Source organism: Notechis scutatus, chromosome 3 (assembly GCF_049901735.1).
Source record: "Notechis scutatus isolate UNSWTSFEM ecotype Mainland chromosome 3, rNotScu1.2, whole genome shotgun sequence".
Classification (NCBI taxonomy): Eukaryota; Metazoa; Chordata; class Lepidosauria; order Squamata; family Elapidae; genus Notechis; species Notechis scutatus.
In genome coordinates, this window is record NC_142011.1 from 44,262,328 (window position 1) to 44,279,087 (window position 16,760).

The following is a 16,760-nucleotide window of genomic DNA, read 5'->3' on the forward strand; positions in this document are numbered from 1 at the left end:
GCATTCCCCAGGCCCAGCCCAGAAAGGTGGTCTGACAGACTTGGGAAGCCATGTAACAGTATGGAATAGCAGCAAATGACTTTTGGAGGAAAAGGGAATAGGCAAAAATTTGGTACATTAAGTCATCATTGGAGACAATCTAATTTAATTCATACCTCTGGAGCCAAATGGATTTTACTATATATTTCACTAAAGATCTGCAATCTATCAACTCCTGAACCACATCAGGCCACACTACCAAAACATATGATGATTCAAATAAAAACATAAAAAATACTTAAGCTTTAACATTTATTTACACTCCTCTCAAGCATACTTGGATGAATAGGTACAATCCTGTCAAATTTCATATTATGGTAGGTCCAACAGTAAATATCAACTTTCCAGAAATAACAACTTTCCAGAAATAACATCCCCACACTCAAAAGCCCATCAGGCTCAATAGAGCTAGGTCAGCTAATTTATTTCAAAAGTAATGTATACCCAGATATTGATTCCCGTAGAAGGCAGATCAAACTTAGTCTCAATTATATGTCAACCCTGTGTTTAAATATTAGATCTTGAGAAGTCGTATTAGCTACTGTCCAGTTTTGTCCAACCATTTAGTGCCTCCTACTGGTCAGCAGCTAATATAGTACTTAAAACTATACACACAGGCACACAGACACAGACAGACAGGCAGACAGACAGACACACACACACAAACACACAAAAACACAAATTCTGGGGCGAGCCAGTCTTGAAGCCTCTAACACAAGGCCCAGATTAATAAAAGCACAAAACTGTCTGCCATGAAAGCACATTGAAAACAAACAGAAAAAGGTGTACTGCATACCTAATAGACCTTTTCCTCTACTTTTCAGTTAATGGATTTCTTGCTTTTTTTTTTTTTTTTGCTGGGTTCATTTTTCCTTGTTTACATAACTAATTTGTCTGGCTGAGAATGGTTCGTGTTCTGCCAACATAACCTTTACAAATTCCTTCCTTCCTTTCCTGATAATGTCACTGCTACAGTCTCTAGAGTCTTCAGCAGCTGAATTTTAAAGAAGCGACAGTTGCTCAACTCTTCAGTAAACCAAGGGGGAAATCATACTGGAATAAGGAACTAATTTTTCCTGCTCTTAATTATAAAAGTTCTGCAACAGTGTGTTAAAAAAAAAAAAAAAAGTATCCTATGTTGCATATGTCTTCATTGCAATTATTGCAAACTGAGAGAAGATCTTGTTTTTTAAAAGATTAATTAATTAATTAATTAATTTCCAAATGAATAAAACATAATGTTCAACAAGAAATTCATCTTTTTTAACATAGAAAAAATGACTAGGAAAATTTGTTTCGGATAAATAACTGCAGTGGAAAAAAATTAAGCATGACAAAAAAACTACTTACATATTAACTGCTGCTTGTATGAGTCTCAGTAAGTAGAAAATAATTATTTCACATAAATTCTGTAATTTTAGCTTTTGTTTTAAAACACAAATTTTGATTTGCATAACTAAGACAACTTTGACACCAGAAGAACCTTGTTTCAGTAAACTATGCTACAGTAGCCTTACTACTGTGATCATTCTGACATTGGTACACAGTGACCATTTTAAGGTACAGTTGAAATATGTGATATCTCTATTATACCACCTGTATTGGCCACAACTGTGTTTTCAGGGAAAATTTACGTTGTATGTTTTGCTATTTAAAACACTATATGATTTTGATCCAGGTTATTGGGAAAGTTCCACTTTATTAGCATTAAACTGCTTATACTTGATCAGTGCTGAAGGTCTTGTCTACATTTCAAAGCAAAGAGCTTTAACAGTATGGTGGACAGGGCCTTTTGATAAATAAACTGTTGAAACTCCCTTTTGCATACTATCTTTTGAGTAGTAATTTTCAGGCCCTTTATTACACCAAATGTACCATGACATTTAACTATTTTAGTAGGATTTTGTCATTTTAGCAGTTTTTAAATGTTGTAGTTTGGGTGCAAGTGCTTGTTTTTAAAATAGTGAACAAAGTTTTTTTTTTCTTATAAGTTATGTTCAGATATTACTTTTCCTATGAAAACCTGGGGAAAAGTGTCATTTTCTACAGATTAACTCACAGCAAGTTAGCAGTTGAGAAAATTGATTAGGAATTAGAAATAGAGCACAGGATATATAAGTAATGAATTTCATGCTAGACATACATAAAATAATATCAGTAGCATGCAAAGAATTGGGGTGAAATTCAAGGATACATAGACAGATTTCTTTCTCTCCTTCTCTTAAGCACCATTAACAGCTATTCTGTAGCCTGGGAGATACAATAGTAAAAGTACATGAGGATTACAGATAGAAAGGAGAATTTTCCTTTTCCAGTTTGTCAGTTTAAATCTTTCTCATCAATACCACTGTTTTGTACATTATTTCTGATAAAAGATTGTTATCCAGTGCCCACTTCTGCTCAGCAGATTGGCTATTCTCATGTACTGGGGACTTTTAAGTTCATATTTTAGAATTGTTTTTCTAATACAGGAAATATATATATTGGTGTTGCATAAGAATTTGTACAGTATCTACTGTTGCAGCCTATAAAGAAATAATTTATAGTTCAGAAGATTGAAGTGAGATTTTATTGCTTCCTGTGGTCCACTAGATTCCTGAGTGGGTAGGATGCATGACTAAGTCCTCCACACCCTATGACAGTACAGATGGGAAAAATTTCCCAAAGGTTCTTTGCATAAGGACACAAATATTTTCCATGGATATATATCTTGTGACTAAATGACTAGGAAACTTCAGTCAGCTTTTAAAAATAGAAATTATTATTGTTGTGGTCTTCACATTTTTGCAATTTAACTCCCAAGTCAACAGTTTTCTCCTAGATCATGAAAAAAATGTGAGGCTATCCTTTTTTATCAACAGCATTATATGACACAGCTTAAAGCTTTGAAATGTAGAAATAAAAATATATTGGAAAGTAGATATCTAACTAAGTAGTATTAAATTGGAATTATCTCCTTTCAGTTGACCTTGACCACTGGAGAATATATGGATATTGTTTTCCTGGCAACAATATGGGAGTGGATTGCTCTTCCTTTGTTTGGATTTCCCCCCCCTTTAAGTTGCTGATCTAGTTTTCAACCCATGTATTTCGCTGCTGTTCCATTCAAGAACAAGCTAGCACTAATTTTGTTTTGTGACAATCTGCCAAGGATAGATAAATGCTGCTATGTAGAACATTACCAATTAATTGAAAAAGATTCAAAGCACATATGTGAAATACCAGTTTGCATGAATTAATATAAATGCATATTTGCAAGTTTAAAAATTAGTGGTGTTCATTTCAATAAAAGTATTTCCAAGAATCTGCAGAATGATTTTCTCTCACCACCAAATTACATATTCCTCCCCATATCTTTATACATTGCACTAAGCCACAAAATCTTGGTTTGTTGAACAAGCCACACAACATTGTTGGGATGGGGCCTATGTATGGGTTCTTAAAGGCCTAACCAGACAATAGGAAACTATGTTTAAACAGAATGTCAATATTGTTTTTATACTTAATATAGAAGAAAATAAATATTAAAAGTTATGTTACATTTGATGGGAGAGTCAAAGCAATTGCATCTTTCTCTTTAAATTAACAGATAAGAGATCTGGCATGCAGGAATGTAATTAATACAAAATTAGACGGTGTTGCCAGGTGCAATCTGGCAAAGAACCTAGAGCCAAAAAAATGAAACCACAGCTTGATTTTTGGAAAACACAATCACAACAAAAACAAATGAAGCATATTGTAACTTACCATGCAAGTGAAATGACATATTTGCTAAGGTTGGAAGAAGTAACTGTTCTTTTTATTGACAAAGCATTTGTCTATTCCCATTGATAGGGCACTTTTCATTTCCACAAGGTCTTATCTGCAAATTTGGTAACTCAAAAAGGTTTTTTTTAACGTGTGTTGACTTTGTACAAAAGCTTCTTCTGCTGCTTGCAATAGATCAATAGAAGAGTCAAGAGACACTTCTGTACAAATGCAGCAGCATTTTGTAAAGTGAAACAACATGGTTCATAGGTCCACTGTTTCACACAGCATCATTAAAGGTGCTTCATATGGGCCTTCATCACAAAGAACCATTTGGAAGCTCTGCCCAAGCCAATATTTGCAAACAGAACAAAGTCTTGGCAGTCCCTTCTCAGAAATGAAGCATTTACAATACTTTTATATAACTTTTACCAATGATGTTACACAGTTCTTCAGAGTGGATCTGAAATTAAACTTGGATATAGATGTTGTATCTTGATCTGCTCATGTTCAATATGAAGCAATGGCCTTGATCAGTCACTGATTGTTACACAGACTTCTTCCCTATTTAAAGAATTCAGGTATTTATGGATTTCTATTGCCGTTCTAGTAATTCTGAAAATTATCTTATACTGTTTCATGATGCTAATATTCTTTGAATCTGTTTTTCTAATTTGGCCCTTGTGAGTAGTGTTTAGCTAAGCTGACTCTCCTAATAATCCTTTCTTGTTTTTTAAGTCTGCATTTTGTGGAGTATTTGGTATGTCCAATGTGGCTGTCCACAAACTGTCACCAAATATTCAGTGTAAAATAAATTTTATGAATTTATTTTATGGTTTCGTTCTATATTTGGGGAGAACAAAAGAAATGAAAAACACATTATAAATACTCTTTTCACTCTTTCCTTTCTTGAGAATTACCTAAGATTGACTATGATTAAGTCAGAAATGAAATATATAAAAGATGAGAAGATAGAGGAGTTATAGCCGAATGTTTTTTAGTACATACCACTGTGGATGGCTTGTCCCGGTGGGTGTCTACAGCTTCAACATTCAGAGAAATCATTTCTAATTTGCAGCCTTTATAAAATTGAAAATATAGGGAATTTTAGGCACCATTTTGGGAATTGAAGTACTGTAATATCATCAAGAAATGAAAAGCAATATATATCAAGGAAGAGATCTGAAATACTTGAGTCCAACAGACTCCAAAAAGGACTATGCCAAAGTAGGCAAGAATTAGACATATAAATGGAAGACATAGATCTCACTGTAATTATTTAATCAGTTATTCCCCAACAAGTCACATTTAATTTAGCTTATCATTAATTTAATTTAACATGTTTTATCAGGAAGTGTACCATGATTTATAAAGGGAAACTGAGATGACTGTTGTGGTTTGCCAGCAGCCTGTGCAGACGCTAGCGGAATCGGACAGTGGAGAAGAACGGCGACCAGTCCAAGACTCTGGGGAGGACTCAAACAAGGGCCCTGTGTCCGATGCAGAGATGGGGCCAGGACCATCTGGGAGTTGTGTGCTGACTCTGGAGCTTCCAGAGTCTGGCAGCAGCGAGGCAGAGGAACAAGGGGAGCCTGTTCCCAGTGTGCCTGTGCACAGAGCTGCTAGAAGGCAAGAGCAGCTAAGACAAAAGGGGTGACTTGGGAATAATTGCCCCTCCCCTAAGATATAAAGCAAGTGCAAAGATAGAGAAACCTTAGATACAGGTACAGATAATCAGAGTTGGAAGGGACCTTGTAGGTCATCTAGTCCAACCCCCCGCCCAAGCGGGAGACCCTACACCATTTCTGACAAATGGCAGTCCAATCTCTTCTTGAAAGTCTCAACTGATGGTGCTCCCAAAACTTCTGAGGGCAAGCTGTTCCATTGGTTGATTGTTCTCACTGTCAGAAAATTTCTCCTTGTTTCCAGGTTAAATCTCTCCTTGTTCAGTTTCCATCCATTATTCTTTGTCTGGCCTACAGGAGCTTTAGAGAATAGCTTGACCCCTTCCTCCCTGTGGCAGCCCCTCAAATATTGGAAGACCGCTATCATGTCTCCCCTGGTCCTTCTCTTTACTAGACTAGCCAAGCCCAGTTCCTGCAACCGTTCGTTGTATGTTTTAGCCTCCAGTCCCCCAATCATCCTGGTTGCTCTTCTTTGTACTTTTTCTAGAGTCTCAACATCTTTTTTATAATGTGGTGAACAAAACTGGATGCAGTACTCTAGGTGTGGTCTTACTAAGGCTTTATAGAGTGGTATTAGTACTTCCCTTGATCTTGACTGTATCCCTCTGTTAATACAATTTAGGATGGCATTAGCTTTTTTGGCGGCTGCTGCACACTGCTGGCTCATATTTAGCTGGTTGTCCACTAAGACTCCAAAATCCCTCTCACAGTTACTGCTATTAAGCCTGGTTTCACCCAGTCTATATGTGTACTTTTGGTTTTTCTTGCCTAAGTGTAGGACTTTACTTTTCTCTACACTGAATTTCATTTTATTAGATATGGCCCAGTGTTCTAGTCTGTCAAGATCCATCTGGATCTTGAGCCTATCTTCTTGGGTGTTAGCTATTCCTGCCAGCTTAGTATCATCTGCAAATTTGGTAAGTTCCCCTTCTATTCCCTCATCTAAGGCGTTAATGAAGATATTGAAGAGTACTGTGCCTAAGACGGAACCTTGTGGCACCCCACTGCTCACTTCCCTCCATGTAGACTTAGACCCATTAAGGACTACTCGTTGAGTACGGTTTGCCAGCCAGTTGCGAATCCATCTAGTGGTGGTACTATCTATTCCACTTTTTTATAGCTTACTAAGAAGTAGGTTGTGGTCTACTTTATTGAATGCCTTGCTGAAATCTAAATATATTATGTCCACAGTATTTTGCTGTGTACCTTTGCAGGAAGCAAAGTCGTTCGCTCTGTTCGGATTAAATCTTGAAGCTCTGTGTGGACTTTTTACTTGGGTTGGTTTTTTACAGTTAATTTGGCACTTTAGTTGTTGGCAGAAATTCAAAGGAGATAAAGGTGGGTCAAGGGACTGGTTGGGACTCATTATGGGCTGGGAATGAGCATAATTCCCAGCGTTGAAATAAAACAAGAATTGTTTGGACTAAACGTGTGCTTAATTACGATCCCAGGAAGCCTTGGCCAGAACAATGGGTAAAAGTCAAACATGTACCAAAAAGTAATATATAACTGTACTAATTACACTTCATCAATTCAAGAAATAGAAGATACCTAATCTAATGAAACAAATGATAAGATAAATAGATATTTGCATTACTGCTTTTCTCTCATATGTTCCAACATAAACAAATAAATACTTGCCATAAGCAACTGGTGTAAGCTTAAAGATGGTATGAAGAGGACATCTTAAATAAGGCAATTCATCTAGGATAAAGTAATAAAAGTTAAACAGATGTGCTGAATAGTAATGCAAAACAGGCAGTATACATTGATTCAGCAGGAACTATGAACCAACCTGCAGGCTCTGAAGAGTGACACACAGAGAATGTTAGAATTAGAATTGAGGTACAGAATAGAGGCAATACAACTATATTCTCACAAAATTTGACTATTCTAAATATTCTGCTGTACAGAAATTTAAAAATTTCAATATGGAACTCAATCTAATTTCCATAAACCTATTACATAATAGTAATTCTCTGAAATTATCTAAAGAAAATTTCTTTCAAGTCAATGGACAGATCTTGATAGCTTTGCTGGTGGCAATATGGAAGTGGTTTGCTGTTGCTTTCTGAAAATACTTTTAAATTTCCTGATAACACTTACAATTATGATATTCCCTAGAAGTCTCATATGGAAGCATTGATCAGGCCTGATCTAGACAACTTTGGCCAAGAAGTAGTATTTTTTAAGATGATATATTATAATACCTGGATCTTCTATACAACAACATGGTTTTCCTCATCTGGACATCCTCCAGTTGCATGGAGTGTGTGTGTGTGTGTGTGTGTGAAAAGCTGCATCATGATAATAAATTTGACATTCTCAATTATGCATGCAATATTGATACACATTCAAAAGGGGCTAGACTCTGGATTATGCCATATATCATGCAAATTTTGACACACATACATAGACACACAGACATGCACTACACTCAAGCCACTTATCAGGATAGCTAAGAATTCTGGAAATGTTAATCCAAGATATCTCGACTATAGTAGACTGTGGATGGTTAATGTAGCAAGTATATTAACCCAGTAATACTGAGTAACATTTAAAGAACATAGAGAAATAATCAATATAAAAAACAAAACAAGATTGCAATAAAGCTTGGTCAAATAATAATTTGACATTTGCCATAACTGCACATTCATTACATAATCACATCTTCACCTTCACACATAAAGATTACTGGCTCCAATATCAGTAAAAGCCACTGAATGTGTATACAGTATGTATATTTTGAAAGTGCCCATAATGTCAATAATTTTAGGCAGGACAGTGATATCTAGTCTGGAAAATAATCAACAATCTGAAACTGAATCTATTTTAGTAACTATGGCAGCTTTATAAACTCAGTAGAAAAAAAAGGAAGAGTATGTGTGAATGTGAAACCTGAGTTTCATCTGGACTAAAGCAGGTAAAATGGAAAAATCTCCTCTCCTTGCACATTGCCGTTCTGAATGAAATCTATTCTCATGGCTGCTATCAATGTTGTTATTTATTAAACTGATGTGGTTACTAATTATGCATTTATTGTCTTATGTAGTTTATAAATTGTTTCCTATTAAGGAAGATAAACTCTTGGTAGTTGAAGACTATATACAGTTTGGTTTTACTAGATTAAGGCAGCATAGCAGTGGTGGTTAGGCCTGTGAGGTAAAAGTAGGTAAGACAATGTTAAAAAAGGAAGCAGTTCAGAAAATATGACATTAAAAAAAATCAGCTTCGAAAAACAAAGAGTTGCTATAGAAAAATACAAAAGAAAAGAACTACAAGCTGAAGTTTCATGGCAAGCTATGATGATCAACTTCAATAAAGTGAACTGGGAATCTAAAGCTTAGAGAAGGAACTACTGTTGTGGTTAGCCGGCAGCAGGTGTGGACGGTGGAGGAGAGCGAGGACTCAGATGAGGGGCCAGGACCATTAGGGAGTTGATTGCTGCCTTCAGAGACTGTGGGGGCTGGCAGCAGTGATAAGGAGGTTCCCGAGGAGCCAGTGCCAAGTGTGCATGCATGCAGGATTGCTTGTAGGAGAGAGCAGTTACAGCAGCATGGGCAACTCGGGAGTAAGGCTGCAAGGTAATGGCCCCTCCCTCAAGAGGATAAAAGCCAGGTTTGAAGAAGCGTTCTCTGCAGAAGGCAAAGACACTCTGAGACTCAGCCTCATGGACATTATAGTTAGTATTTGAAAACTCTTGTAAACTATTTCTTATCTGTGGGTTTTTGGCAGCCTTGAAAAACAACTTGGCAAGGCTCTTTCTTGTCGGAGCTAATTAGTTGGAAGCAGCCTTTTATCTGTGAAGAAACAGAATTTGTGAATGAAATCTTAAAAGGTGGGGGCTGCTGCCTTTGTCTTGTGTTTGCTCTTGGAACCAGGTTGGGTCAGAACAACTACATATAAACTGCTCACCTCTATTCTAGATCATCACTGCCTTATTTCCATTTGCTATAACAAGAAAAGTTTTTTTTTACCTGCACTCTTGTCAAGAAAATAGGCCAATAGACATCTCATAACTGCCTGGTGAGAAATAACTAGGACATTCTCTTGACGTTCCAGTTCCATAATTACAGGTTCCAAGCGTTGGACCAAATCTTGGTAAGACTAAAAAAGCCCCCAAGAAAAATATTAATCAAAAAGATGGAAGTTTCCAATAAATGTCTTTTTAAAGTATCCAAATACTTTTTCTACCTAGCTGACTATTATATTTTATCTACTATATTACATATATTACATCATGGATCTTTCTTGGAAAATTTAACATAGCTTACATGAATTATTTTGATTTGGGGAGGGGAGGCAAGATTTCTAAATCAAGAACTTCCTTATTCTTTATTGGCATCATTATAACACCTGAAAATTTGTCAGTGGGTATAATTGCATAATTTAGATGCTTCAGAAGGCTCTGATAGCATTTTGGATTTCAAAATCTAACACTGCATTTAGACTGTTAAGACTTTGAGGATATGAATAAGAATCTGGGAGCAATTATATCACACTAAGACTTGTTGTGTTTCTGCCCTAAAATGATAAAGCTTGTTTATTATGCGATTTGTCAATCGGCTCCAGGAGAGTTCTATATTATAGTTCTTTTTTAACTTTAAGGACTATTGCAACACAGTGAATACACTTCCAACTCTATCAAATGAAAGTGGTAATACTTAGTTTAATATAGCAATGATTAAAAAAACACACTTCTCCTCCAGGATAGCGGTAAAGGTACTTCTCTTGATCTCGAAGTGCAAACTCTTCTGGATATTTTCTTTGAATCTCTTCATATGTCATTTCTTCACATACTCCCTAGAAAATTAAGTATGGAATGCAAATGAATTTAATTGAACCTAAGCAGTTTGTCTTTTCTAAGATTTACATTTCTCCAAACATGACAGCAGATATATTATACCATCTATTACTTGGAAACAGGACCTTGACAGTATTGAACTTGATGTATTGATAAAAAGTGCTTCTCGACTGCAGCCATTTTGAATGCTTCTCGACTGCAGCCATATTGAATAGGGATTTATTTTTAAATTTAATTTATGAAATGATGGATGGAGAGAAAGAGAGAGAGGTTAAGGTAGACAGAGAGACAGATAGATGAAATTGTATGTAGCTTATCTTTATGGCAACGAAGGTTACTTGAAACTACATCACCATTATCCTTTTAACTTTTCTGCCATTCTACTCACTGCATCGATTTCATTCAGTATCTTCCATTGCTCATATGGCACGCCTAGGGCTTCTGCTGTTTGGATTGTTCTTTTCAACTGGCTTGTCCAAACTTTCAGATCCATAATCTCTTGCTCTTTGATAAACATTTTCAATGCCTCAGCAAACTGTAAAACAATACAGTAAGATTAAGATTTTTCCTTGCATATTATGAAGATAAGGATAGTAACTTATCTTTGGTGCTGCTTACATTATCAGGAAAAAAATTTAAGGTGGTATTGGAAACAGCAATTTGGAAGCTTTAGAAAGCAACTTTTCTCCCCAAGTCATACACAGCTAAATTTTTATAATCACAAAGCTCAATACAAAATTTGTCATTTTTCTTGTATTGTATATAATGGTCATATTCCTTTTTTGTTTCCAACTGCTGTGCTACAATTCCAACTGTAATATAAAGTTTTTTGATCCAAAATAAGCTTTTATCAGTGTATCATTCTGAAGAATTCTCCCATGTTACAGGCCAATTTTAGAGAAGTACAGTGGACTGCAACAGGGCATGAAAGAAACCTTCCACCAAGGAAAGGTAACTTGACTGCAATCCATTATCTTAAAATAACATATCAAGCAATGGGTTAAACAATTACATGTAAGCATGTTTCTATTATAAATGGTCCTATCCAAGTTGCAAAGTTTTTGTGATTATTATGAATTCTGATTTATACTAGAGGTTTACCGGTAAAGGAGCGGGTTACTTTGAGTAATCACAATCTTTTACAATAAAATAACTAAGGATGGAGGATATCACAGAAGAAATTTGAGGTATAAATGCTAAAGAAATCTTCTATTTTTTATTCCATTCAATTTATTTAAAACACATTTATATCTTTTTTAATGTTTTTTAATTATGTAAGGTGATAATGTTTATGGGTATTCTCAGAATATTATTTAGTATAATAAATTGAACTATTCTTCCAGCAAAAACTAGTAAATTTAGAATGTAATGTTTGTTGTTTTGAGTATGTATTTCTGGTCTTCAGCTGAACTGAAAGTAAATGTGGGCAAATAATCTGTCTTAATTTAGCTGTTAGTATGCAAATTCCTGTAGCTCCTGTTTGTAATTCATTAAAGCAATGTGACTGTAGAAAACATGTTACATTTAAGGAGTTGCTGACAACTAAAATGTGTGCTCTGACTGCCTTTTTGCCTTGAATCTGAAACACAGCAGTGCCCAACAAAATATGCAAACTTCCTGTGAATTAGATCATACCTGCTTCCCACGTGTTGACAGGCCTGAATCTCCACCTATCTTTCTAATAAGGTTGCATTCACTTTCTCCATGTCTACAGAGATAAATTGTGCGTGGCTGAATGTGAATATTCATGAGATAATAGACAATTTTACTTTGGATGTAGTCTTGGACCCGGTTGACCAGAAAGCGCTGCCCAACATTGATAACTTTAATGAAAGAAAGGTCTCTGCAATTAAAAAATATATACCAGAAATCATTAGATAGCAAGACATCACACAATTATTCAATGTCTGTTTTTGTAACTAAGGGAGGGCGCACCACAAAAAGAAAGGTGAAAGGCTGATGCATAAAATAGATGAGAACCAGTTTTTAATTATATATTAGATCAGGGTAGTACTTAGGATTCTGTCTCCAAAAGATGTTTCAGAGATGGTGGAGGATGAATATAGCATTGGACTTGCACAACAGCTAGAGAATGTAATGGGATTGTAGGAAAAGATATAGCTGCATTTTTCACTCCTCCACTAGTCCAAAGCACCTTTTAGAGATCAAATCTAAAATGCAGATTGATTCTCCCCCCCTCCCCCCTCTCTTTTACCCCTCCCCCCCACACTCACCACTACTCCAAAGCAATAACTGTGTATGAGAAGTGGCAAGGTAGTAATAGAAAGATATCAGAAAGAGGAAAGATAAAAGCGTATTTCTATGAAATCATGAGGGGGAAAAACATTATATTTTAGCAAGTATTTTCAGACATATAAAAGGTATCTCTGACTATTGAGATACTTTTTAAAGTATACTAATTATTACAAATATGTAAATGTTTTTTAAACTATTTCTAAATATTGCTAAAAAGGAGAAGTGATTCTTGCACCAGTCCCAAACCAAAATAGACGTCACAAAACCTGATTCTTATACTAGAAATTATTTCTCTTCTTAATAAGTAAGAAAGAATAAACCTTGCATGCATAAAATCTCTGAATTCTCCACTATTTTCTAGAATATCCTTCCAGAAATCATAATATCCTCCCATCTGTTCTTCCACGCCCTTTTTACTCCAAACACATGCAGTAACCACGATCCAGAGAAGTATCAATGGAATGAGGTATGGTAGAAGGTGACTTTTCAACTCTTTTTTCCCTGACAACCTCACTGACCAGTCTCTCCTGAAGTTTGGAATGGTGAAGCGTTCTTTTAGGGCAGATTAAGGCACAGGGAGTTTAGAACGAAATAACTGTAACTGAAAAACTGGGCAGAGTATTGTGATCCCAGAATAATCCTCCATTTGAATGTCATCAAGTTTATAAGGAAGACCTTATCTTCTTCTGTCACAGCCCAAACCTATTCAGGAAGAGGCTTTTCAGGGAAGGTCTTCAGAAAAGTCACCTCTGCCTGGTCTTCCGTTGGTGTGTCCTGGATCCAAGTCTATGATCAAGAATTCCCATGATTCCTTTGCTGTGCATCTTACTTGTCATAATCAACTGGATCAAGGGGTTGATAGGTGACTTTATAACATTCTATTCTCTTCAGAAAATCTTCCATCACATTTTCTCGGTTTCTTTCTGGATAATCTGGACTGGAGACTTTAACATCCTGGTGCAACCAAAAAACCAGCTCTTTGAAAGGTAAACTCTATCTATACAAAAACTTTATATATACATAAAGAGATAAACAGCAGTGATAACAATCTTAAACTCTACTTTTAATAAACCACTTTTAATAAATATTACCTTCTAACAATGTATAGTTTTGACCATCTGGGAATAGATATACAGAAATGTTTTTTTTTTAAAATGCACTGATTCTAATGCACAGGTATGCCTTCCAAGATTAATAACCAGCTTCCAAATGTTCATTTGTTTCATGTAACTAGACATAAGGTTTTGCAGATTCTGATGCCTGAATAATTTTAAGAGACTTTTTTAAAATCTTATAATCTATTTATTTTATAAATTCATCTAATGAATATAGTTTAAAAAGTATTGCACCAATACTTGGGAAAGCATTACCTACTTTAATTTTGTCTATTTAACTGAGTCAACACTATTTTAAACCCTAACACAACAAAAACAGATAGTTTTAATACAAAATATTCTAGCATTTATGCATACAGTATCTTTCCTATTAGACAGTTTACAGAAGAATATATGTTAATCTGTTGCAACAAAAATAGCAAAAGTAATAAAACACTCTAAACTTTTATTGTAACAGGAATATATGTAGCCTACAATCTGGTGCACCAGATAGTTGGATCTTTATCCTGAGATAGGCAGGCATGTATATTTTTGGGTGCAATAGGGATAGAACACTCAGAGAGAAATGACACAAGACATTGTAGATAATGAAAAGAATGGTAATTATTGGTTGTTGGGTTTGACACAGGCACTTTTCCACTGATAAACTAACTCTTACAGCAGGGCTGTCAAACTCGTGGCCCGAGGGCCAGATGCATCATGTGTTGGCCATGCCCATGCCCAGTTTAGCAAAGAGGGGAAAAGCCATGATACGTCACATGATGCCGCTGTGATGACGTGAATTTGATACCCTTGTCTTACAGTGAGAGAAGAAATCTTAGCTTGTTTTGTGTAAAACATTCCAAGAAAACCTAAGAAAAACAATTAATAAGCAATACTTATAACTCCTCAGACAAGCACCATCTACCTACTATCTATAATATACAAATCAGGCAACTCTAGATACCCTAATGTTTCTGGAATTAGTATAATCAAACCAGGATATATGGTAGTTATATTATCACACAGTAGAGCAAATCCTCCCCCTGCCAAAAAAAGAAAAACAATATGTCAAGATTTTATGGCCTACATCCCATCCCTATGGCCTATGCATGCTTAGATCATCCTGTGATTGTACTACTGCAGTGAGTAATTATCATCTATCCAGCCCTTTATGGCATATGGCCTGAGTATCTAAAGACCACCTCTCTTCTCATTAGATCCAACAGAACAATGTTACCTGATGGAACCAAGATTGCGCATGATTTCCACCATGACACCTGCCTTTTGAAATACCAATCCCCATAAAAATTGGGGTGGCTCCAACTCTACAAGTCTTTATATGTATCTGAAAATCTGTTTTTTTTCTCAAGCTCTAAGATATGTCCATTTACTTTGTTTACTTTTATGTTACTTTTTGCTTTTGCTTTTAGACACTGTCTATTTTAATCTATATGTCACCCAGAGCCAGTACTCAGTTTATACAATCTATTATTGCACAAACAAACACAAAAGACTCTAGCACTCTATTTCTAATATGTTGCAGTCACTGTAGGGCAATATAGTCTTGGCAAAACTAAATTCTATAAAGGAGAAAGGTTTGTGCAGAGTGGGACAGAGCTCACAGAATTAGCAGACCAATACTCAGTGCCCAGTTCAAGCATTTACCAGCTGTAATTTATCTTCCTATTTTGAATTCTTTATGGTATTGCACATACTGTATTCTTTCTACTTTGAAAATATGATTTCTGACTGGTTTGACTTCTAACTTTGACTATAGAGCAGTGATGGCTAACCTTTTTAGCACCAAGTGCCCAAAGCGCGTGTGTGCACACAAATGCATGTATGTATGTGCAAACCCCCAAAATGCAATGTGCGTGCGTCCCCCATGCATGTGCCCTGCCCCTGCCCATGCACGTCACCCCTGCGCATGGATCCCACCCCTGCATGCACATCCCCCACCCCTGCACATTGCCCCTGTGCATGTACACCACCCTGCGCATGCATGCATGTCCCAAAGACCACCTGGTCAGCGGGAGGCACACACACATGCGCTGCGGAGCACAGCTGGGGCGATGGCTCGCGTACCCACAGAGAGGGCTCTGCGTGCCACTTCTGGCATGCATGCCATAGGTTCACTATCACAGCTATAGAGCCTAAGCTTAAACATGGTCCAATTATGCTAATTATTTCTTCGGCAGGAATGATTGAGCAAAACAAAGCTAGAGAATGCAAAACACTAACCAATATATTGGCTGCAATGACTTCTGGATCATCACAGACAGATTCCACAAAAAAAACCTACAAAAGAAAAAATGATTTTATTTTATAAAATACAAAAATTCTGGAGACAGGATAAGAATTATTTTTTTCAAGAACTGTCTTTCTGCAGAAATAATTTTTCATGGATGCATTGCCTACCAAGATGTGGGAGGTCAAAGAAAACAGTGAGTGGGTGTCCTATCTTTATAATACTATCTTCTTTTTCTGTGTGTGTCTCTCTCTCTTTCTCTTTTCTTTCATTTCTCTCTCATCCTCTTTCCCCTCTCTTCCATCTTGCAGACTGCAAGAAAAGGGACAGATTGTATAAACTGGTTGCTTCCAAGGATTTGTGAAACTGAACCAGACTAGAAAGTGAGGATTTTCAAGTAGTATGGTGTGACCAAATGGGTCTTTTTAAAATGTGATAAAAATCCAAACAATTATTGGATCCCAAAATGCTTCATTTCATTATCTGCATATTCAACTGACCAATAATTAACCATTAAAAATCCACAGCAATATATTTGGAACATTTCCAAAAAATCCTATATGATCAAATTAGGGTTGCTTGCTGACTCACAGGCATAGCACAGCATGTGTTTTGGAAAAGACTGGTCAATTTTCTGCTGGAATGTGTCTTAGCTACTTTATCAAATATGACTGAATGCTGGACATAAAATAAGCTCAATAGAAAAAAGATTGATTTCAGAAATCCACAAATGGGCTTGATTGCCTATGGCAAAAGTACCTTTTCATTTGGAAAGCAAAAGATAAATATCCATTTGCAGCATCCTGGAATCTCATGATAGCCATTTGCATTTGTCTCTGACTTTATACTACAGCAAAGTTGCAACAAAATGTCCCAAAAGAGTT

The 16,760-nt window shown here is 36.1% G+C and overlaps 1 protein-coding gene across 14 annotated transcripts in view; it reads right to left on the reverse strand.

The window, feature by feature from the left end:
* Positions 1 to 16,760, reverse strand: part of PFKFB2 (6-phosphofructo-2-kinase/fructose-2,6-biphosphatase 2) — a 43,368-nt gene that overhangs the window by 13,786 nt on the left and 12,822 nt on the right. For 10 of the 14 annotated variants that reach the window (XM_087959620.1, XM_026676766.2, XM_087959619.1 and 7 more), the window contains 8 exons: positions 15,870 to 15,926; positions 13,361 to 13,485; positions 11,911 to 12,118; positions 10,664 to 10,810; positions 10,170 to 10,274; positions 9,449 to 9,578; positions 7,113 to 7,175; positions 4,795 to 4,865 (listed from right to left, as the gene is read on the reverse strand). In XM_087959620.1, coding sequence (XP_087815746.1) covers positions 4,795 to 4,865; positions 7,113 to 7,175; positions 9,449 to 9,578; positions 10,170 to 10,274; positions 10,664 to 10,810; positions 11,911 to 12,118; positions 13,361 to 13,485; positions 15,870 to 15,926 — 906 coding nt within the window. The remainder of the gene's footprint in view (positions 1 to 4,794; positions 4,866 to 7,112; positions 7,176 to 9,448; positions 9,579 to 10,169; positions 10,275 to 10,663; positions 10,811 to 11,910; positions 12,119 to 13,360; positions 13,486 to 15,869; positions 15,927 to 16,760) is intronic. The other 4 variants (XM_087959621.1, XM_087959622.1, XM_087959616.1 and 1 more) reach the window with 1 other exon arrangement.